Source organism: Cygnus atratus, chromosome 2 (genome assembly GCF_013377495.2).
Source record: "Cygnus atratus isolate AKBS03 ecotype Queensland, Australia chromosome 2, CAtr_DNAZoo_HiC_assembly, whole genome shotgun sequence".
Taxonomy (NCBI): Eukaryota; Metazoa; Chordata; class Aves; order Anseriformes; family Anatidae; genus Cygnus; species Cygnus atratus.
The window spans coordinates 66,920,456-66,944,477 of NC_066363.1; the positions used below are offsets into that span (position 1 = coordinate 66,920,456).

At 41.3% G+C, this 24,022-nt stretch overlaps 1 protein-coding gene across 2 annotated transcripts in view; it reads right to left on the reverse strand.

The window, feature by feature from the left end:
- Positions 1–1,141: 1,141 nt before the first annotated feature.
- Positions 1,142–24,022, reverse strand: part of STAC (SH3 and cysteine rich domain) — a 78,757-nt gene continuing 55,876 nt past the window's right edge. For both annotated transcript variants that reach the window (XM_035560252.1, XM_035560251.1), the window contains 6 exons: positions 22,301–22,373; positions 18,055–18,119; positions 16,982–17,070; positions 13,423–13,474; positions 13,154–13,291; positions 1,142–1,270 (listed from right to left, as the gene is read on the reverse strand). In XM_035560252.1, the coding sequence (XP_035416145.1) occupies positions 1,172–1,270; positions 13,154–13,291; positions 13,423–13,474; positions 16,982–17,070; positions 18,055–18,119; positions 22,301–22,373 (516 nt within the window). In that variant the 3' untranslated portion in view covers positions 1,142–1,171. The remainder of the gene's footprint in view (positions 1,271–13,153; positions 13,292–13,422; positions 13,475–16,981; positions 17,071–18,054; positions 18,120–22,300; positions 22,374–24,022) is intronic.

Genomic DNA, 24,022 nt, shown 5'->3' on the forward strand with positions numbered 1-24,022 from the left:
GATTTATGGGAGGCTCCTGGTGGTTTATGCCAAGGTGGAATTTATGTTAGTGTATTTACTGCTGAATCTGCAAAACTTCTGTTTTAGCAAATGAAAAAGATGGCTTTGGTGGGTGAACAAAATGCTAAGACACTTTGTGCCTTTCTGTCACAAGTTCTGGATTTTGGTAATTACAGACTTCACTTCTATGTGCAGTCTGTCCTTTCCTACCATTTTCAGTCTTCCAGGGTTAGTTAGCTGCCTGATTTTTTACAAATAGGATTAATATATAAAATCTTTTAAGTGCAATAAACACAGAAAAATATTCATTTCAAGTCTGTGTCTCTCTCCCAGCATTTTTTCCCATTTTCTGCCTCACCAGATAAAGGTTCAGGAAACACAGAGAGATGCTTCCAAGCAGGCTTCTGAATTGGAGGACCAGCTATTGTTGTGAGCTATGAGAGCAGCCATCACACCTGATGCAGGCTGAGAGATTTTGTTTGTATACAGAGAAAACAAAGGACACACAAGGGTCGCTACTGTTTCGTGTGGTAAGATGGCACAGAAAGAGAAAGCTGACGACCTCCAGGGCACAGTGCATTTCTTGGACTGACGTTCACATGGTGACTCCAAACTGCTTTGTTATGAGGCTAAAAATCAGGATTAAACGCTTAAACTGATCGGCTGATGCTGGAGACAGAACTGTAGAACCACAGCCACACTTTACTACAAGCATTGGACTGAAGTACGAGGACAGTTTGAATGGTATTTTCTCCCCTCCCCCCAAATACACACCTCAAAAAGGAAAGCTGCCCAACAGTTACCTATGACACAAGAACAGGACGTGAATTTAGTTGTTCAGAACAGCTGTCTTTCTCCATCAGGGTCGTAATAGCCATCTTGCACTAGAAATCAGCCCAGACTTCTTTTTCTTACCTGATTCCTGTTAGTTTCCAAGGACCTCTAATTTTCCTGCTGTTTTCTGACTATATTTTCTTCCGATCATTTCACTTCTCTTATTTCTTAGTGTTGCTGTGGCAGTCTTTTTCTTCTTGTGGCAATCTTTTTCTTCTTGTAGTTGCAGTTTTCTCACAGTTTCCCTGAACATCTGCAAGATAGCCCATCTGGGTTGACACAGTGTGAGATGAGGCAGACAGGCACTGCCAACAAAGGGCAAAGTGGGGTGCTGAAATCAGATGTTTTCTAAGATGTCTATGGGGACAAAACCTTTCTTCTTCCCACTGTATACTTTGATAAAGCCGTCGCGTTCCTTTTCTGAAGTCACGCAAATCTGAATGCAAAGAAGGTACAAAACCAAAAAACTCTTTGCCATGATCAAAAGACAAATTATTACACGCTATTTATCAGGTGGGTTAGACACTCTGCTAGTTACTTCTGTAAGCATAAGAATCTTTTGTTTAATTCTCACTGCTTTGACAAGAAACTTGAACTCGTATTCAGAACATTACCTCTCCCCCTGCCTCCCTGAAGTGCCACATATGCATGAGACATCAAAATCATTAACAACTTTGTAGCAGATCAAAGATTTTGAAGCTTGAATTATGACTTCAACCTACTCTAACTACCATGACTTACTTGTCTGTATATGAGAAGTGTGGGTAATTCAGACCACAGGCTACCTGGCTCCCTCAACAGTTGGTGTGGAAAATAATCATGATGCCAAGGTGGGTCACACATAGCAGCTGATCTGAATGCAGGCATATTTTTTTTGGCATGTTTAAAGAGCCCAGGCACTTCTCAGATGGGCAGTGTATGTTATTTACTCGTCTCTCTCACCAACAGGCGTCTTTGTCTGTTTTGGATACCAAAGTATGTGATCTGAATACAGCTCTGCAAGTGTGTTTGTACAACACATGCTCCTAATGGAGGCAATTATGGTGGAAACCATATGGTCTTTACAATAGTACAAATACGACAGCAAGGTAAAGATTTGCATTTCCTAAAGACCTTTGTGAACTCAGATATTTCCATTTTAGTGCCTATCCTGGGGCACGTTTGATAACATCTGAGCTATTTGAAAGCAGAGGTACTGAGCAGATGAGCATTGAGGCACACAGAATTAAGAATTGTTTTCAAACTTCTGTTCCAAAGAAGTATGTATTTCCTATTAATCAATTATGGCTAAAAATAGACAGAAAACTGATTTTGAAACCAACTAACTAATTTCTCATGATGCCATGTCTTTTAAGCATTCTGTCTGGACTAACAATCACAAATGCTCTGTCTGATAGCTATTTACAGTGTTTAATTATAATAATTCAGAGAGTATGAAGTGAACAAAAATGGCTCTAAAATGTTCCTGGCTAAATTAATTTCAGCATGACTGTTACAGATTGCATGGTGATACTTCAATACCACATCTGAATTCTGGGCTGGATTGTCCTCCTTTTGTGACACATATAAAATTTACTAGGAATACTAATGCTGCCAGTGAGAAATGAGTGGTCTTAAGATGGAGCTGAAGTTGCTTCATATTTGCCACCTCCAGTATTTGGAAATGGTCAGGTGCATTTCTGTAGCTACAAACAGGGGTTTGGAAAGCAAATGTACTCTTTAATATTCTTACTTAAGCTACCTATGTAATTCTAACTGAATTGCATCCCTGGGGCAGAATGACTGGTCTGTGCCTCTGAGAAAGACTGTGGAAACTTCAATGACAACAGAAGAAGCCTACAAAAAAACCCACCAGACTATAAGAATGACTGAGCACAGCAGAGAATCCAAAAACCACTTCGGTTGAAAGAGATAAAGTAAGATATATTCAGAAATAACTTAACTGGGATCTAGTATTATAAAGTTACTTCCCATTCTTTCATCTATTTTTTCTGCTTCTGAAAAAGAAAGAAAGAAACAAAAAACACACAAAGAAAACAAAACAAACAATTGCTCAGATCCTGACTGTTGGCTGAACTTGTCAACATCTGCCCTCAGGATTTTTTATCCATCAGTCAGCCCTGAGCAAGATGAGGGACACAAGCAATCAGGAAACAATCCTTCAAGCTGTTCAGTCATTTATAATTTCCTGTTCTTCTAAGTCCTGTGTTTTGAATTTGAGCTCAAGTGGCAAATTCTCTTTGTCCAAGAGTAACTTCAAATTCACTCTAGTTTTCTGCAGCTGTCTTTTGCTTATCTTCTCTCTCCCATCTGTTTAACCTGTATGTCAGCCACAGGCTGGTTCTGATGATCTAGGAATTTGGTTATGAGGACAGCACGGTTTTGAGGGCTGTTCTGGAGCCTGCAGCTTTCCATTTCTGATAGCTCCCTACCACACAGCAGGATCTGTCAGTGAACAACACATACTACTTTCTGTCTTCTGGCAACTCATTATATGGTGGTGCCTCTTCAGCACGGGTTACCTCTTCTGTCGGCACTCCGAAATCTCTGCCTTCTCGCCAGTCCATGATCTCTTCCAGGATTCCTGGGTGGTTAGGTTTTCCCACTTGAGCCCGCTGTGTAATTAATGCTATCCACTTACTCCACGTACTGTCAGTTGCATGGTGTGTAGTGGGAATTTTCCCTTTGAACATCCAATGTAACACAGGTAGCCGTGGTGCCAAGAGGAACTGTGCTTCTCTACCCACAACTTCTGAAGCAGCTCGAACACCCTCATATGCCATTAGTATCTCTTTTTCAGTTGGGGTGTAATTGGCTTCTGATCCTTGATAGCCCTGGCTCCAGAAACCCAGAGGTCAACCTCGAGTTTCTTCTGGGGTTTTCTGCCAGGGGCTCCAAGTGAGGCCATGCTCCCCAGCTGCAGTGTAAAGTATGTTTTGCACAGCTGGTCCAGTACGGACAGGCCCAAGGGCTACTGCATGAGCTATTTCTTGTTTGATTTGTTCAAAGGCCTGTTGTTGCTCGGGGCCCCACTTGAAATAGTTTCTCTTCTGAGTCACTCGATATAGAGGACTCACAAGCTGACTATAGCCTGGAACATGCATTCTCCAGAATCCCACAAGGCCTAGGAAAGCTTGCGTTTCTTTTTGCTAGTTGGCAGAGACATTGCCGTTATTTTGTTGATCACATCCATCGGAATATGGCGACGTCCATCCTGCCATTTTACCCCCAAGAACTGGATTTCCTGTGCAGCTCCCTTGACCTTACTCTGTTTAATGGCAAAAATAGCTTTCAGGAGAATTTGGATTACTTTATTCCTTTTCTCAAAAACTTCTTCTGCTGTGTTGCCCCACACGAGGATGTCATCAATGTACTGCAGGTGTTCAGGAGCTCCCCCTTGTTCCAGTGCAGACTGGATCAGTCCATGGCAAATGGTAGGGCTGTGTTTTCACCCCTGGGGCAGTCGATTCCAGGTGTACTGGATGTCCCTCCAAGTGAAAGCAAACTACAAAGGTCTGCATGCTGCTGCCAAAGGGATGGAGAAAAATGCATTAGCAGTATCAATTGTGGTGTACCACTTGGCTGCCTTTGACTCTAGTTCGTACTGAAGTTCTAGCATGTCCGGCACTGCAGCACTCAGTGGTGGCATGACTTCGTTCAGGCCGCGATAGTCCACCGTTCGCCTCCACTCTCCATTAGACTTTCGCACTGGCCATATAGGACTATTAAAGGGTGAGCGAGTCTTGCTGATCACTCCTTGGCTCTCCAGTCGATGAACCAACTCATGGATGGGGATCAAGGAGTCTCTGTTGGTGCGATATTGCCGTTGGTATACTGTTGTGGTAGTGATTGGTACCTGCTGTTCTTCAACCTTCAGCAGTCCTACAACAGAAGGGTCTTCTGAAAGTCCAGGCAGGGTAGACAGCTGCCTAATCTCCTCTGTGCTCAAAGCAGCTGTGCCAAAAGCCCACCGGTACCCTTTTGGATCCTTGAAGTACCTTCTCTTGAGGTAGTCTATGCCAAGGATGCATGGAGCCTCTGGGCCAGTCACAATGGGATGCTTTTGCCACTCATTCCCAGTTAGACTCACTTCAGCTTCCAATACAGTTAGTTGTTGGGATCCTCCTGTCACTCCAGAGATACAGATGAGGTCTGTCCCTTGATAGCCTGATGGCATTAAGGTACATTGTGCGCCAGTGTCCACTAGAGCTTTGTATTCTTGTGGTTCCAATGTGCCAGGCCATCGGATCCACACAGCCCAATACATCTGGTTATCCCTCTCCTCTACCTGGCCAGAGGCAGGGCCCCTCTAGTCCTGGTTGGACTGTCTGCCACTTAATTCTTACAAATGAGAAGCAGAGGTCCCTTCATCAGGGTCCAGAATAGCATCAGCCCTTCTACTGCCTCTGGAGTACTGCCCAACAGAAAATGGAGCAGCATTTTTCTTAGGAGACCCTCTTCTTGCTGCTGTATTTCCTTGCAGTTCACGTACTCAAGCAGCTAGGGTTGAAGTAGGTTCACCTTCCCACTTCTCATATCTTCCCCGTGGTCATGCAGATAAAACCACAAGGCATCATGTGGTGTGCATCTTGGGTACTCTCTCCCTCAAGCAGGAAAATACTGATTCTTAGTGGCTGAAATATCACTCTGTCTGGATGAGGAGGGATATGCTTGTTCTATGAGATGGTCAAGCCTTTGGGAGAGTTTCTCCACAGCTGAGGCACATGCCCATAGTGGAACAGAGAGATTGTCCTCATGTTTTTGAAGCTGGCAGGACAGAGTATACACTGTTGGTCCCATCCCCTCATCCCAATTAAATACTGCCAGCGTACTGGCATGTGATGATGGTGCACTCTGCACAAATTTATGCCACATGGATGCTGTGCACTGGACTTCATCGGGATCCTTAGGTATCTGGGCATTGTCCAAATCACTATAAACCATCTCCAGCACAGCTAATTCCCACAGATGCCGGAGACCTTTATCCATAGTGGTCCACTTGCCTATTTGATATACAATATCTTCCTTGTGGGGATACCTTTCTTTCACACCTGCCAGGAGTCGCCTCCAGAGGCTGAGAACCTGTGTCTCTCTCCCAGTTCCTTTGTCAATTACCATTTCTCTAGAGAGGGACCCTAGCTGCTTGGCTTCATTGCCTTCTAATTGTTGGCTATTGGCCCCAGTGTCCCAGCATCGAAGCAGCCAGGTGAGGATGTGTTCACCTGGGTGCTGACCATAATCCTTTCATACTTCTCGCAACTCACTCAGGGATAGGGATCAGGTGGTTTCTGTTTCCTTTATGATTTCCATCTCTTCTTCCTGCTGTTTTTGTGATGGCTCCGCTTTAGAGGTGCCTGCCTTTTCCCCTTCTCCCTCCTTCTTAGAAGAGGCTTCTTCCCTTACTAAATGAGCTGACTTCCGTTTCCATTGTTTTGACTTGACTATGGGGACAACTGATACCATAGTCGGTTGGTCCTCTGGGTCAGCCACAGCTTGTGTTATCTGGTCATCAGATTCAGAGACCTCCTCCCTCCCTTGAGGGTGCTGGGCAGTGTTAAATAGTGTTTGATAGGCGTAAGCCAGGACCCAGCACAGTGCTGCAAGCTGTCGTTCTCTGGCGTTGTCAGGGTCAGGGCATACGACTCTCAAACATTCTATCAGGTTTTTAGGATTTTGCACTTGTTCAGGGGTGAAGTTCAAAACTATTGGAGGAGACACCCGTGACAGGTGTCTATATCCTCCCACACACCTTGCCACCCAACTGTTTCAGGACAGATTCCCGGGTAAGCTTTCTAAACAGTTGATTAATCTTACAGAGAAGAGGAAACCAATAAGTCAGAATTAGAAATAGCAATATATGGGTTACACATGGATATTCAAAATACTCAAAAACTGTTGTAATTAGCCCACTGTGAAAGAAGGAGGAGGTACCATTCCTGATATTATTCATAAACTGACTTCCAGATGAGGAAAGGAAGGCAGTGTAATTCTGAATATTCTCTAAAAGATAGTTTCCATGAGACCCAAATGGTAACAGTGCAGAGCCTGAATGCCAGATTAAACTCAAGGCCAGTGCTTGGCAGCACAGCGAATTAAAAAAAAAAAAAGAACACAGACTGTAGCACGCTCTCAGATCGGATATAGAGGAGAAAGGAGAACATGACACAGACTACATGACACATGATCAAAAAAGCAAATATTAACAGGACACTGAACACGGCGACTAGCAAGTAAGTGTGTTAGTTGTAAGAGTTTTAATCAATTCTATTGTTATCTCAACCCTTAGAGCCCCACGTTGGGTGCCAACAAGGACTGTAGTGGTTTTACCATGCTAGGCAGCTGAACTCCACCACAACTGCGCTCTCACTCCCCCTCCTTAGAAGAGGAGGGGAAGAAGTAAAGGAAAGAACAACTCATGGGTTGAGATAAGGATTATTTAATTTAAGGGAAAAAAATAATTATTAAGGAAAGATTATTATTAATTAAACAACTTAACTAAAGGGAAAAAAGGGAAAGGGGAAAAGGGAGGGGGAAAGGGAAAAAAAAACAAAAAACAAGTAAAGGCTGTGTGGATGTGCAGAGGAAAGAAATTATTCTCTGCTTCCCACAGATGAACGATGCTTGACCACGTCCTTGAAGCAGGGCCTCAACACACGTAGCCAGTGTTTGGGAGGACAGACGTTTTCACAACAAGAGCTCATCCCTACCCTTTTCTTCCTTTTCCTACCTTTTATTGCTGAGTGTGACATCATATGGTATGGAATATCCCTTTGGTTGGTTTAGGTCAGCTGCCCTGGTGATGTTCCTTTCTCACTTTTTTGCCCACCCCCTAGGAGGGTTAGAGAGGTCCTAATGCTGTGCCAGCACTGCTCAGCAGCAGACACAACACTGGTGTCATACCACTTATGTTCTAGCTACAAGTGCAGAGCACAGCACTGTATGGGCTGCTGCAGGGAAAGTTAATATCCCAGCCAGACCCAGTACACCAGGTCAAGAGGTCTTCTGTTTGTCTCTAGGAATGACAGGGACACCATGAATTTCTACATCTGCTGCTGTCTGTGCACTGAAGTACTTGTCTAAGTGAGCTCTGTGGATGGAAATGATAAGTAATTCAGGTTTCATGCCCATTTTTGCATAGTGCAAATGATAATGACAGGTTTTATATCAGCAGCTTCACTAGCTTTTGGACCAAAAACACCAGCATGTTTTACATATGGCACTTATTTAGGGTTTTAAAGTTGACGTGGATGTATAATGGGCTGTGTTCGCGTTGTAGGTCCTTGCAGAATTTGTGTGCCACTCAGTGTCTCTGAATGAATGTCCCTGTTGAGAAAGACTGGCATCAGTGCAAATCAAAAAGCTGGAAAAAAAGACCCCTTTTCCTTCAAGCCTAGCTCTCAAGAGCAGCATCTATTGCAGGGGAGCACAAGAATAACTGCAGCTTCACTTTCTGAGCTGGGTTTGTGTCAGCAGTGCAGCTGATTTTCAAAGGCAGCTGAGTCATGCTTTTAGAAATTCAGCTCCTTTTAGAGTACTTCAGGATGTACAGTGTGGGGACCTAAAGTAATTCCCAGGCAGTGAAGTGAAAAACCAGATACCAAAAAAGCACCCTGACTAACCAGAAGAAGACCTGAGCCTGTTGGATCCCCTAGGCTGCAATCCTGCCCTGTTGAGCCCAGCCTCAAGGTTGGGAGCCTGTGCTTGTGTTTAAGTCCATTCCCAGGCTCTCCTCGGGTGGCTGGATCAGACGTACACATAGCTGCTTATGTACATGTACCTAAAAGTTATGCCTTTTGAAATTTGGGTGACCAGGTGTTGGGGGGTGCCTCGGGGACAGCAAGGCTGACAGCTCTGGTTTAGAGGCTATGACCATCGCAACAGCAGAGGACTGTTTGCAGTCACTGTAGAACCTGACTGGGAGATGCTTTCTGCAGTGGGGCTAGTTTATGTCAGTAATATTTAAAAACTACATCCATTGCAAAAAGTTGCACTGACCTTTACGTAAACTCACAGTCCACATTTGGATAAGGCAGTTTCTAATTGGCAATCTTGTTACAAATGTCGTGGTTTGGGGTTATTTCTGTTGCACAAGAGCACTTGTGCAATTTAAGATCAGTTGTGTTATTTAATCACAAAGAGCTAATCCCTAAAGTGGTTTATATTTGTGAGCCTGTAAACATCAGAAGAGCTGCCAATGAAGGGTGTGAGTAGTTTTTTTGTTTTTGTTTTTGTTTTTAAGAGTTTATTTCCTTTATTTAAATAGGATGTTAGAAGAGGAGTGAAAACAGACATTTAGACAATAGACTATTATGACTTCTTTAAAAATAAGGATGACCAAAAATCTTAGAAGCATTTTAAGAGAGATGCTTTTCCAAACCCTGATGATATATTGGATATAACTTTTCAAAATGGCAACTTTTTTTTTTTTTTTTTTTTTGTGAAAAGAGGTCAAAACAGAGCCTGTAGGTATGCAAAGAAACATTTGTATAATATGAGGTTATGAATTCAGGTAGACTAGAGCAAAAGTTACAGGCTGGAGAAAACTTTATATATCCAAGTGAAGCTGCAATCACAGCTGGAAACTATGAAGACAGTATTGTGTGTGGGACAGCTTAAAAACATAAAAAACAAACAAACGAACAAACAAAAAAACATAAAATGGCCGGTTTTGTTTTCCCTGTTAAGAATCCTGCTTTATTGATATCAGGGGCTAAGTCTGCCTCTGTCTTGTAGATTTCTGATTGAGCCCAGTGGTGCCCAGTCACCTTCTGCATTGGTTTCAGGAACCACAAGTCTGCCAGTGAACCCTAAACTCCAAGATGCTGGTGTCTCTGAAGCAGTACACTTCTTATTCCCCAGGCTGAGTTCCATATTCCATAATGAAATTTTCAAGGAATCCTTTGTGAAGACTAAACCATGCATATTGCACAAGATGTGCAAATGTGCTGTTTTGTTTTTCGCTTAGTGCTGCTCTACCTGAGTACTGGCTTTGCCAGAAAGGTCTGCATGAAGCTGAAACCCAACATGTTCTTCACAGGACCTGAAAATGTCAAATGATTCCAGAGAAAGCCTCACCCACTGTGTTTCAAACTTTGAAAATGGCTCTGCTTGCCTGAAATGGCTTTTTTTAGGCGTTGTTAATGTGCTTATATTCCTTTGTGTAAAGAATACCCATCATTTTTTGCCTTTTGCTTTATAAGTCTAGACTCTCAATCTGAGAATATTCATGTAAGCTACAGAGGAGATAGAGAATTGCAGTATAAACCATGGATGTTATCAAGCAATATACTGAAAATTCATATTACTGTCACTGAATGTTTTTTCCTGTTGGTATATCTTCCCTGCCTTCATTGTATGAATGGCTCTGGCCCCCTCTAAAAGCCCTGCAGAATTTTACCCAGTGAATTAAAACAATAAAATGAAGGTGGTCTGCCATAAGAATAGTTACGGGAATTTATTAGATGAGTTAATGAGTTTTTCTAGCTTAAGTGAGACTTGACAGGAATTGGTAGCAATGAATGATCTCTCCTTCTTGCTCATCTGAAACAAGCCAGTGCTTTGCACATAGTACATATATTGTGCTCATGGGGCTCTGGACACTGTGCCCAGAGAAAGCTAAAAAGCCTGCTTATATCCCACAGATATTTCCCAAATGGAAATGGAATTAAAAAAAAAAAAGTGATTTTTTTTTCCAGAAGTCCTATTCAGATGATTTTTTTTAAACTTTCTATGCATTCCATGCTGTTCACCTCTCCTAGCAGGAGAAATAAACGATGGGAAAGTAAAGGACAGAAAATAAGAGAAGTGTCTGAAGAAAGAAGGAAGGAAAATTGTCTTTGGAAATATAACAAATTTTTAAAGTACAAAATTCCCAGTAAAAATTAAAATGTCTTTTTTTTTTTTTTCCACAAGAATTATTTTTCCACAGCAAAGGAAAAGTTGTTCTGCTAAAAAAAAAAAAAAAGACAACTAATTGTGCCATTAAGGAAGTGATCTCTGAGGCAGGCACATGTCCTGCAGGCTGGGTCGTGGAGTCCTTGTGCTCCTGCCTCCACGCTGCAGCTGCACACTGGTCCTGTGCAGGCTGCCAGCTCCCACTGGGGACTACTATGGAGCCCAATCCCTTCATGGAGCTACAGGGGGAGGCAAATGACTGTCTGGAACTCATACCACTTAGAAATTACTCAAAATGTCTTTGAAGCTCCTTCAGTGTCCCCTCTTTGCATAATTTGTGTGAGGACGGAGCAGGCTTTGTTGGCTCCACTCCTTTTCTTTCAGTGCCCTGCACTCAAATGCTGGTGCAGCCTGATCTTTGTCCCCTGTTTTACACCAAACATCTATTTCCTTTTCTTCCTCTGAAGCTTCACCCATGTGGAGCAAGAACATGTTAGCACTCACTTTCACCCTCAGCATTTTTATGGATTTGAGATAGATGGGGTTAAATAAGTTTGCCAAAAAAAGGAGGGAGTAGACAGACAGGATGGATTCATCCCCTTTTTACCTCCTGCCCTACCACAGACAATAATTGACTCAAGATTGTGAGCTCCTTTGTAAACCTATTAAGAACTAGGGACAATCTGAAGCCCTTGTGTTCAGATGCAGCTGCCAGACCTTCCCACTTAAAAACTGTGGTCTTGTGAGAAATGAGGCGAGAAACTGTGCCCTTGCTGTCTGCTCTGCAGACACACTGATGGAGAGAATATGGTACGCCCACTGAAGAGGAAGGACTCAGACTGTGACCATTCCCTCACGCTGGCACACCAATTCCACACTCTCATTTCCCCAAGCTTTGCCTTTGTGCTTGGTTTATACTAGAGCACAAAGGGTGCCAAACCTACAGTTCTGCTTTGGTAATGATTTTCCCTCTGCGTGTGTATATATAAACAATCAGAAGAAGAGCTGGGTTAAAAAAAGAGAGAAAGAAAATTAGGCACCTTATCTCTTTCTAGCAACTTCAGGGCTGCCCAATGTAATAAGTGCACAGGAGCAGTTAAAATATATTCTGGTTACTGTATTGCTATGCCTTCCTTTAAAAGCTGCATACACCCAAGGACTGTTAGCACTTGTACGTTTTGCTATGCCACAAGGCAGCTGCAAAAGTACAAGTTAACCTTATCTACCCCTGTAGTGAAACATTACAGAGGTTCTGCATGAAAAAAATTATGGTCCTGACGTCCACTCTGGTTTTTGCCCTGCTTATATTAAAATCAGTGGCTTTCCAGGCACTGTAAGGCAACCACCTCCTGGTAATGTGACATAAATTAGCTGAGGAAAGGAAATGCCTAATGAAGTGGAAGAAAGCTGGACTTGACAAGACACAGTGAGAAAAATCTAGCTTCCTGTTTCATCCAGGTGTTGTAGAACCTAGGCTGTACATGGCCGTTAGTCAGCGGTCCTCCCATTTACATGAGCTTATGCCCCAAACTTGACTGTCCCTTACTACAGATTTTGAGCTATATTCTTCTCTCACTTTACCCCAGCAAGCATTTATTGCAGCATCACTAGACTTGACACCTGGATGTATTAAAAGTCCAGTAAAAATTGTCTTTAAAAATGTACTTAGAATCAGATCAAAGGCACACAGCAAAATGGTGGCCATAGCTTTTATGTTGTGAGCCCACCGAAACAGCACAAAGTAGAAGAAGCTGCTGAAAATTCAGCAGGATGAATGGACCCTGCAAATCTTCTCTGTTTGTGGTGTACTATAATTCAGAGCAGCACTTGTAGTTTAGAATAAATTACGACTTGTAGAGAGGATGTGTAAGTGGCATCAGAAGCAATTAATGATTAGGGATATTTTGTAACCAGTGAGTAAGGGGTACATTTAAGATTCAGAAGTTTGTTCAGTGCTGTCTTAACTCTGCTCCTGCTGAAGCTGAAACAATACACTGTGCTAAATATTTAGGTAAAGTAAAGTCTGGGGAGGGAGCTAATGTATTTTATTAGATTAGCTCTAATTGTGTGGAGAAAAGCAGACCATTTGTCAGGCCCTCAAGGTCTATTTCTAAGACTCTGTGTTTTCAAGCTGTTCTTCTGAGGTCAGCAGGTGAGTGACATGTAAAGCATCTTTATGAACATCTGTGAGACTGAAAATTTAGGCCACAATAGGCAGGGAGTATGTGTTCACACAAGGCCAATGCTGCTCTTAGCTGGTTGCTAGACTATTACCACATCAATAAAAAATCTTGAATATGTAGTTAAATTGCAATGAACAGTATCTGCTTGTGCTCAGTTTAGACAGCTTTCCCTCCAGTCACATCAGACTGCTGGATGCTCAAGTCTCGTGGGGATCCAGCCCAGGGGATCCCCATGCAGTTACCTGGTTCTCTTTCAGAGTTATCTGTCCCTGCTCCTTGCAGCCAATGAATGTCCTGATACACCTGTAAATCTTCTCATCATGTTGCACTCTCTGAACAAAGTTAGCAGGAAAAAATCCAGTTCTGTCATCAATTTTGCCCTGTAGAGAAAACATATTGACAGAAGAACCTTATTAACACTTGGAGCTTTAATACAAGTTCAGCATTGAAAATAACATATTTTTTTCCCTCTGGAAACAAGATAGATAGATACAAAATAATTAGCACATACCTTCCACCAGTCTTCATTGGAGTCTTCCAGAAGAGTGATCATATCCCCTGGCCTGTAATTAGAAGAGGGAAAGTGGATTAAGATAACTCAATAGTTATGCTGCATCAGCTTCCACAATTAGCTTCTAATAGGAAGGCGGTCCTTCCTTGGTCATTTTATCTGAGCATTTACTGCAGGTAAACTCAATGAGGCAGCAAGGTTTTCTTAAATCAGACTCAGTAATGTAGGAAAAGAGTCTGTATACTGAGGCTAGATCTTTACTGGGAGACAACATCTTCTGTGAACTGGAATTTTTGTTTCCTGTTTAATAATAAACTGTTTAAAATACAGTCTCTATTTGTTACACGCATTGTCTTGTTACTTCAAGACATTTTCCACTGTTGGGACACACTACTTTATCATCTGTGTTTTCAAGCTGTGATTGCAGAAGGAAGGCAGCAGGAGAATAGTTCTACTTAACTGACAAAGGCAATTAGCAGGAAATATAATTCTGCCCAGGAATGTCTTTTTGATTTGAATGGGACATATTTACCTTTATAATGCATGGTGCAGGGTTGTAATTGCTAAGTATCAGCATCCAGCTGACTAGTTCCAAAGCAGAGCTAGGAGAATAATTCGGCTGGAAATGCTAATAGTGAAATGTACTGAGCTGATTTTTTACAGGTAGTTGAACAGTAATTAGACCTCCTTCCCCCCACTGGTAGCACTTCATCAATGTTATTATGTAATTATAATAGTGCTGTGTTGTAGAAAATAAGTGGCAGCCCATTTGCAAATGGATTAACCTCAGAAATCTGTCTGCTTGATAAGAGGTATCTCTTTGATCTTAAAAAAATTAATGGTTGACCCCTAATTATTCAGCTTTCCCTGCACACCGTGTTAGGATTATTGTGTCACTGAGGTATCAGCAAAAGAGCTTGCATCACATCTGAAGTAAGTGATGAACAGAGGGTTCAATTTAATGGGCTCTCACAGAGTACACATAGAAGATACGGTCTTCTCCAGCTGGAGGTGGGGGTAGCAGTGGACCTCTGGTCTACTTGCCCAACAGTTATCACTGCTGCTTATGAATGGCGAAACAGGCATTTAGTCTTTCCTCTAACACTGTGGGATCTGAACCAGAATGTTCTGGTTTCAAAGAAAGGTGTTAATCAATAGGGCAAGAGGGTGGGATTTTCCTCAATCCTTCCTCAGGAAGCTGTTCCACTGTTTTTGGAATAATTAAATGTTACTGCAGTGAGAAAGGAAGCTAGAGAAAAAGCATGACTTGGTACCCCTGTGGTAAAAGATTTCTTCCATGGTAAAGGACATCCAAGTCCTTTATTCCAGTCAACATTTAATATAAAATACTTAGGTTTTGAATGAGCCCAACTTGTCACTTCAAAGCAAATAGGCTGTAATGTCACTGGTGCCCTTACACTGCAACGGGGAACATTTTCAGAAAGAAGGATTTAGGGAACTCCATCCTCCAAACACCTTCCAACCTTGTGGATACAAGAAAAAATAAGAAAAAAAAACAAAAGACAAAAAAAAAAACACATTTCAGGCTGTCAGAGAAAGAGGGCAACTAAACCTAAAGTTTTCCATGTCAGTGGTCTGAGCACTGAGATTTTACATGCAAGACCTGCAAAGTTTACTTTCTGATTATTTTAGTACAGGACTAACAGATGTATCTAATCTCCCCAAAGGATTCACAAATAGAAGTATCAGGTGAATCTATATTACTTTTACTGCCTAGACTTAGGCTGCTAAGTGCCTGAAAAGAGGCAACCTGCTTGGTGATTACTGCTGGTTGAAATGTCTCTCTGGCCTTATCCTTCTTCACAGCCCTGGACAAGTTGTCTGCTCAACATCAGTGCTCTAGATTTCAGTAGGTGCCAAGATAGGTGCTCATCACTTCAGAGTCTGAAACACAGGGGTGCATGTCTCCAGGACTTGCTCTAGGCATTGTAAAATACGGCTATCTCTTAGAATAAGATTATTATTGGGATATCCCATTTTGCTTATGCGACAGTTTTGGAAAACCATGCTGGCTGTTCCTGCTGTTGAAAAAGAAATCACAGCTGTGTCAAATACTAATTACTGATGTCATCAGGGCTGGCACCTCTCAGCTGCAGCAGTCTGCCACCCATTGCATCCCCTCTGACATGAGCTCAGATTTCCAGAAATCTCCCCTAACTCTTCATCCCAGCTCAGCTCCTTCCCCTGCTAGTTCCTGTCATTCTGTTAGGCAGGATCAGTGTTCAACTGGTCCCTGACTCGGGGTCCCAGGACAGGGCATGTCAGTCTTAACAATGCTGCTATGCTGAACCCATCTCATGTGGGTTAACTCAACTATGTTAAATGAAAAGTCATTCAAACAACCTGAATCCTTCCTGGCTCTGCAGCCACCAAACAGCATTTTGGTGCTATTGGCTATTGGCAACGTGTATGTAATAGTGTTAATCCATCCATTACTAATTTATGGCCATGGAACAAACAACATTGCTGTAGCCAAGTGACACAAGTCCAAATTGTGACTGGTGTCTCAGTGGAAGAATTGTCATGCCTAAAGAAATGCTAACAAAGCAGACTAATAGGGAAGCTTGTTATTTCTGCCTTACATCCCACCCATTCTTTCCAGAGCAATGAGAAGCTGCAGCTGGGAACACCAAAAAGGCTTTCTGTGAAGGAGGTGCTGACAACAGGGACATTTCTCTAGCAATTCCCTACATTCTGTGGCATGTGCATGATTATTTTCATGCGGGGGATGCCTTGAAGAGAGTTGACACATTTAAAGTCAACAGCTCTAGCAAGGTCCTGCAAAATGTGAGGAGCATGAGTCAAGCTAATTGTACCCAAAGGAAAGATGCCCTTACACTTCAGTGGGTTTGGATTAGACCTTGCAGTGCTAGCAACTGATGCAGAATTGAGGCAGGAAGTGTTAAAAATGATAATTAACAAGGTTATTTTGCAAAGCTTAGAATGCATCTTTCTGGTGAAAACACTGCCATCCAGCAATTGGACATCATTCTTTTTTTCTTTTCTTTTCTTTTCTTTTCTTTTCTTTTCTTTTCTTTTCTTTTCTTTTCTTTTCTTTTTCTTTTTCTTTTTCTTTTTCTTTTTCTTTTTCTTTTTTTTGATATAATCTGAATATGAGGGAAAATTAAACAGGACTATTAAAATGTTCAGCATTAGCTGAACACAGGGGTGCTGAGAGCTGGTGAGGAATTCCTAGCTGAAAACTTCTGTTTGAAAAAAAAAAAAAAAAAGGCAACTAAAAACTGAATGCTTTCTAGCTGAAAGTCATCTTCCTCCTGAAGTGATGTAGGTATCCTTGAAACATTTTATCTGTTGTGTCCTTGCCAAAAAATTGGTCGCCAGTTTTGTTTCTATGAGACTATGAGTGGTTTCTATGAGTGGATACCTATATTAAAAAAATGTCTAGAACAAATGTCAGAATAAATTCTCCCTTCTTCCAAATACCCTCTCTCCCCTATCACCTCCCTAAGTCATATGTAGCCATATGAGCCTCAGTTTGCTTGGGTCAAATCAACTAATAAACATTTTGGGACTTTACCTCATCTCTAAGTCTTCATTTTCTTGTGGTACAAATTTGTACAAGGCAACATAAGTGTTCATTTGTAGCGTGCTTTTATAAAATGGTCCCTTTAAGAAAAAAGATAAAGAGAAAATGTAAATATCTGTCCTTCACAGAGTTAGAAATGAGGTGTAACATGTACCGATATCTGGTGCTTATTGACGTGTAGGAAAACTCAGGAATTTGGTTGACTGTCACAGTGAGGAACCAGAGCCTGGTCTTCCAAGAGATGAGCCAGAATCTCATTGCTTTCACATCTTGGAGGACTGTCACCCAGAAACACTGTGAGCCACTAAGGCAGTAAATGTCTTCATGTATGTGACACAAGATTCTTTGAATACCAAAATCCAGTTTCAGGCTTCCAGAGGAGACAAGCAGAAATCTGCACAAGTTGGTCTTTTGGGCAAGCTCTTAAAAATGAGTCTGTCTTTTGTTCTCTGTTAAAGTATGAATGTTGCAAGTCCAGTAATATATTACTGGCATTATATGATGTGTCTATTATACAGTCCTCATTACGGATGAGCTAGAGCTGTGCAATGCATAGCTCCAATGAGCACAGAGGGAAAATCACTTTCTTAAACAGAAAGCTGTTTGCACTGAGCTTCCCATGGAGAAGACTCTCTCACCTCCTCTTCTCCACTGGAAATCTGGAGCAAAATAAAAGCACCTAAAACAAACCCCAGGTAATTTTTCAGATTGTGTCAGGCCTGTGATTTTTATGTTACTGCAGTTCTGTTGTAATGACATGGCCTCCACAGTGGATTTTTTGTGTTCACAATGTCAATTTGTAATAAACAGAAGAAAGAACACAAAAGGCTCCATAATGGGTCAACCAAAGAGGCATCCAATCCAGTATACTGCTTCCAACTGTGGTCAGTGGCGCAGAAATGGTATAATTATGTGATAGTCAGATACCGACGCTTCCCAATAATAGTGCCCCAGCAGTCGCACTACAATTCCACAGCCTAAGGTAAATTCACAGCTGTCTGTAAAAATAAGCTTTATATATGTCTTCCCATTCCCATTGCATTCTCAGAAAAAAATGCCCATACCAGGGAATGTATATTTTTTGGTTCTTCTCCAAAGTGTTCTGTGCCATTTTCAGAATATGTAAACACTGAAATAAAGCAAACACATGACATTTTAGGAATAGGTTAAGGCTCTTGACCTCATCAGAACCAGCTTAATTTTGTTAAACTCTTCCTTTCCCCCCCTTACTTTCTTTGATCCCCTGTGCTCTCCTCTGAACCTTTTTATACCCCCAACAAAACCAGGTATCCCACTAACCTTGGCTCATGGCTGGAAACAATCTCTGTCCTGAACAATTTACAATCATAATAAATAAGCCATTTTTATCAGATGAATATGCATAGGTACAGCATAGAACCTAAGTCCCCCGGTTGCATTGCTACTTAAAGCCCTGCAGCCTTTTCTTCATACTCAATGCTGCATTTTCATGTTTAGGACCAGCAGGATTTCCATTTAAAAGCAACTGCAAAACCTGATGACCACACATGAGTGATACTGAGGGAAGTTTGTAGCCAACCCTGCTTCTGGACTCTCTGTCCCTGAATGTTTGGGAGGCATTGCCCTTTGTCTCCAGTAGACCCTGCCTGGGGACACTAGATATGCTGCCTCTCCTTCTGATTTCATAGGGCTACTTGAAATGCCTTTAAGTCGAGATGGGTTATATGAGACACAGGCCTGTATGTTTGGAAATTTGCTTCTAAGTTACTAAATCAGAAACTTATGGAATAGGGCACAGAGGCAGCATCTAACAGTACATGATACTGATCAGTTATGCTGTATTCGTAATTGCTTTGTGAGCTGACAGATGCCTGTCTTCACTTATGTCCCTGGAAACACCACAGTGGCTTTATTACATTCACTGAATCTCCCTTCACATTTGAAAAATCACTTGGTGTTTTCTGCTTCTGGATAAAGTTTGAATATGATCTTAATAGCTGGAGTCTTTGAGCAGCTAGAACCATCAGCTTCTCCTCCCACCATTTACACCTGCAGGTGTTTCAAGCAGAAGCTGTATTTTGTAGTCTCTAACAACATTTTGCAAATTTCAGAAACAGTAATAAGGAGCAGGCTTATTGCTTGAGTTTATTTTCTTTTTGTTTCATTGTGATACTGCTTCATGTGTTCAGAGAAAAGAAGTGGCCAGGGAACCAATAAATGGTTGAACTTTCTTCCCCATCTGCTCCTCCTCTTGCTCAACTTTCTGCCATGAAAATGTATTACTGTGGCTATTCTAGATTGCCAATGACCAGGTAAAGAGTCTTTGAAGAAGTTTTAGGAGTTAAATAGTAAGGATCCTTTAGAGTAGACAGTTGTATTTAGATCTTGAAAAAATGTAGTGGTCCTGTAAAAGGGGAAAGATAGATAAAATGGCAGACAGCATGCATGAGAAAGACTTCATACAAAAAGACTTCATACACACAAAAGCACATATACTCCTATAAAATGTAAGACAATTTTGAAGTCATAAAGTCCAAACTGTGAATGTGAAGGCTGCACGTGAGCTGACACCTACAGCTTTTAACCCCCAAAATGCCTTACGCTGTCTCCAGGTGGTGTGACTGTGGCTGACCTGGAGGCCTCACTGCTCACTTCACCAGGTCTTGTCACAGAGGGACACTGACCCTGCACACTGTCACCAGCACCAGAAGGGGAAACCTTAAGAAAAAAAAAAACACTTTGCAAAATCTTCTAACAGAGAGGTATACAGGTACCTGGCATGTGTACAAAGGGGTATAAAGTGCTCTAGCAGTGTTTAAATCCTACTCAAATTTCTATGCCTTTCTTTTAATTATTATTATTATTATTTTTTATTATTTTTGTTTTGGTAGAGGAAAAGGAGATAGGGAAGCAAATTGAATAAGTCCTGGTAAATGAGTTGAGTAACCAGGAGCACTTTGGACTTGCAGAAAGTCTTTCACCAGGGGAAGTGGAAGTACTGCAGCAGAGCAGCATGCTCAGGGTAATTTCTGCTCAGTGACAGAAAATAAAGCCTGGTTACTAACATGTCTTGTGAGCTGTGGTGCTGACCCAGGTGGTGGGGAGGGGTCATGGACCATATCCTTGTGTATGCAGAGAAGTGCCCACCAAACCTGGCTTTGCCAGGAAGAAGTCCCATATTTCCTGAAATCCCTGTTGATAACAGGCTCATACATACCATTTAAAGTACATTTTGGCCTGTGGGACTTCTGTTACAGATGGTAATTCACAGTAACGATGGAGTGTAACTGGCTTAGAGGAGGCTGAAGGGCTGGAAATTAAGTATGCTATCTTACAGTTCTAAACTAGGTAGCTTTGCTATATAGTTCGTGTGCCAGGGCCTGAAAGACACCATCTTCCCTTGAAGTTACTGTCATATGTCTATAGGATTGATTACATTGCCATCCATGTGCTGAGTCCTTTCTGCTGTTTGCTGTTCCCATTGTTCCCATTAAACAAAGAGGCTCAAATGTGCATATTCCTAAAATCTTATTTCCAGAAGTCAGCTTTTTTTTTTTTTTTGGAAAGAAAAGAAGTGGAATGGACCTGATTCATCAAGGCATTACTGTGGAACCACCTGCTAAAGAGGCAGTGGACAACTGAGGAAAAAGGAGTGGTGAATCACCCTGTAGCAATATTCTGAATTTACTTTGTTAAATTTTTAATCTCTGTTTAGCTCATGGTCTCTGGATATTACTAGGAGGCACTTGGAAAAAAAAAAAAAGCAAACAAGAAAAAAGAGGGATTTTGACAGTCTGAAAAGGATTTTACCATTTCCATAGTTTGTGCAAATAGTGTGGGCAGTTTATTAAAAATCTACCAAGGGGAAATTTTTGGAGTGACTTATGCATAATTTATACCCTAAGCCTCTGAAGGATGGACTGTAAAAAAGCCAGTAGTGATCAAAGGAATTGTTAATGTGCCATGGAAGTTATTTGGAGGTTTGACACATGCTTGGTTTTTAAACTAACCTCTTTGAGTAAGTTCCTTGAATGCTTCTTAGTGCATTCAACGAAGGCAGATCTCACAGTAAAAAGTATCTTTGGATTTCAGAAATGAAACTCCTGTTCAACAATGAAAAAAAAGTTATCTGGAAACTCAGACAGGGCCAAATTAATCTCAGGTGGGCAGGATTACAAAGTGTGAAGCAGTATGAATTCTTTATCTTTAACCAGGTCAGGACAACTTACACTTGCGAGATGGAAAAGCTAAATAAATTGTCAGAAGAGAAAAGATAATGTAGATGGGATGTTTACAAAATGAAAGGAAGGGAATGACTGAACACAGTGAGGAGAAGTGATGGCACCATGTGGAAAGGAAAGGAATGAGGAGACGGTAGCATAAAGGGGGAATAGACAGCTAAAGCTGGCATTTCACCTACATATATTACCAGCTGTATGTAAGGATCATGGGGGTCTAACAGAAGAAACCTATGCTCACTGTGATTTATTTTTGTAGCGTATATCTCATGTGAGATTCAGCAAAGTAGACTCCTTGTGCTATTAGAAAAGATTTGCTAGAAGTGCTTCAAACGTGTTTGTACTTATTGCTTCCCTCACCATGCACCTCACCATTCAAGAAGAGGGTCACGAACACCATCCTGCAGTGGCTGAGATCTCACCCCTAACTCTGGTCTTAAAAATCCCATCACACCAACACTGTAAAAACATTACTCTCACGCCGCAAAGTAGACAAAGGAATTGGCTACTAATATTACTGAGGCACATACTGTAGTTGTACTGAGAAGCTGCAATTATAATCAGGATTCATTGTGATAGATATTTTACAGACATATGGATATTATATGATTCATTTCCTATCCCAATAAGATTATGGTATACAGAGATATGTAGACAAGTTAGACATATAGAAAAAGAAAACAATAAGGTTTATTTTTGTTCCCCTTTACCAATGTGGAACTGAAGCTTTTAAAGTGATTACAGCAATGTTCATGAAGCACGGGAGATAGGGAATGGGCCTGAACCTTGTCCCATGTCAGGACACAACAAATTAAGAAAACCAATGGCTTGGATCTCATCTGACATTCAAAAAAAAATCACTGAAATTCTTTCACCAACTACTCGTGCCACCCACCTCCCCCTTCTAAAACCAGAATACTGCTGAAACATAGACATTCTATTAAAAAAACATCCAAAATAGGTTGCACACATGCCTAGCATAAGGCCAATACATCTGAAGATGCTATCCAGGAGTTGGACTTGATGATCCTTATGGGTCCCTTCCAACTCGGGATATTCTATGATTCTATGATCCTGGCCTGGCAGCACTCACCACTGTTGCTGCGTTTCCTGGTTATGTCAAGGCTGCTGTCAGCTTCCTCAGGAACTTCTGCCAGGTCAGCTGTCTGCAGGGACAGAAAGAGCAAATGAGATGGGAAAAGCCAGAAAAAGCAAGTGACAAGGTGAAATAGGACCACACATGAGCCTTTGGGGAATGCAGCATTTGGGTGCTATCAGAGCAGAGCAAGCCAGCCTGATGGGATTGCAGAAAACATTTTATCTGGTGGTACACAACAAATACCCTACTCCACAGGGAGCAGTAAAAGCCCAGAAAGAACTCCAGAACAGATTTCCAGCCTGGAGTAAAAAACTTTTGCAGTGAAAAGTGAAGTGAAAGTTAAGGAAAAAAAGACTATACGTTAAAAAATGTAGTTGTCTTTATATAATAGAAGGGATTTTGTAGAATTTGTAGATGATGCAGGTTTTCTAAAAAGCTGTCTACAGAAGAAACTGACCGTTAATTGAAACTATTGACTATCAAATTATTAACCTTAAATATTTTTTTCAGTAAAATAACTGTAGCATAACTGTGATTTTAATTCTGTTAACATGCTTTGAAAGAAGGAGCTGGAGTGTGCTGGAGTTGGTGAAGTCAGTTTTGAAATATCTGCCCTCAATTTCTTTTTATATAGTCATCTGATTGGTATAGTTAGAGACAAATTAAACCCAAATATTGTTGTTAGAATTACTATGATTTCTGATGTGTACAATCTTAATGTTAATTGCTATTAGGGACCCATTGTTCTAGGATATAGGGAAATATGGGATGACAAAATCCCAAGCCTTGGCTTCTCCATGTATAGCCTGAGAGGAACCACGAGCTACTCCAAACAACTCTCCAAATCTGACCTTACGGATCTTCAGTTTCTGAACTCTACCCCCGTGACTTCTTTTGGGTAAAACATCTTTTATAACTATACAAACAAACAAACAAAACTTTACACTGACGAATGAGAGAGTATTTCCAGTACGAAAAACTGCAAGTCCTCATATGCTCCTAAGCTTTATTTATTTCTTGTAAACAGGATTTTAAGACACATGGAAGGATTTAACTTAATTATTCTATGACACTCTAGAATTACACTGTATACACAACTCTATCCAGTGATTTGTAGACCTTTGCCTGAATTTCAGGAAGAAAAGCCAAATGAGAAACATTAATTGCCTTTGTTCAGGGAGCAAAAATCAGAATTGCTTTGCAGCTTTTGATATTATGTTTTCCTTTCATTAATGCTGACAACAAATATTTTTTTTAGAAAATACTTTAGCAATTTAGTATATTTCCTGGTAAATTTATTTCCAGTATTACGTACTTTCCTAGCTACTTCTCAACCCAAGTATACTGATGAATGAAGGAGTTAAGAGTAGATTTATGCCACAGGCATCCTGTGATTATCTTGTTTCCCTTGCTGTTTTCACACCCTTATATTTTACTGCTCTGTTAAGCATTGTTTTTAGACTCAACCTTTTGGACCAGGCCATGCTTGTCTTGCACCTTGCACAAATGGGTCACCCCTGGATGAGAAGGCACTGCAATAGAAATGATAACTAGGAGTCAATGTAGAACATATCTAGGGATTTCTAATCAATGTGTGGGGAAGGGAAAGACTGGTTTTGTTGAAACAGTAAGTACCGGCTACTTTTCAGCTCATTGCTATGGCATGTTTCTCAGTCTTCATAGACTAGCATCAAAATTGTTAATTAGCTTCATACT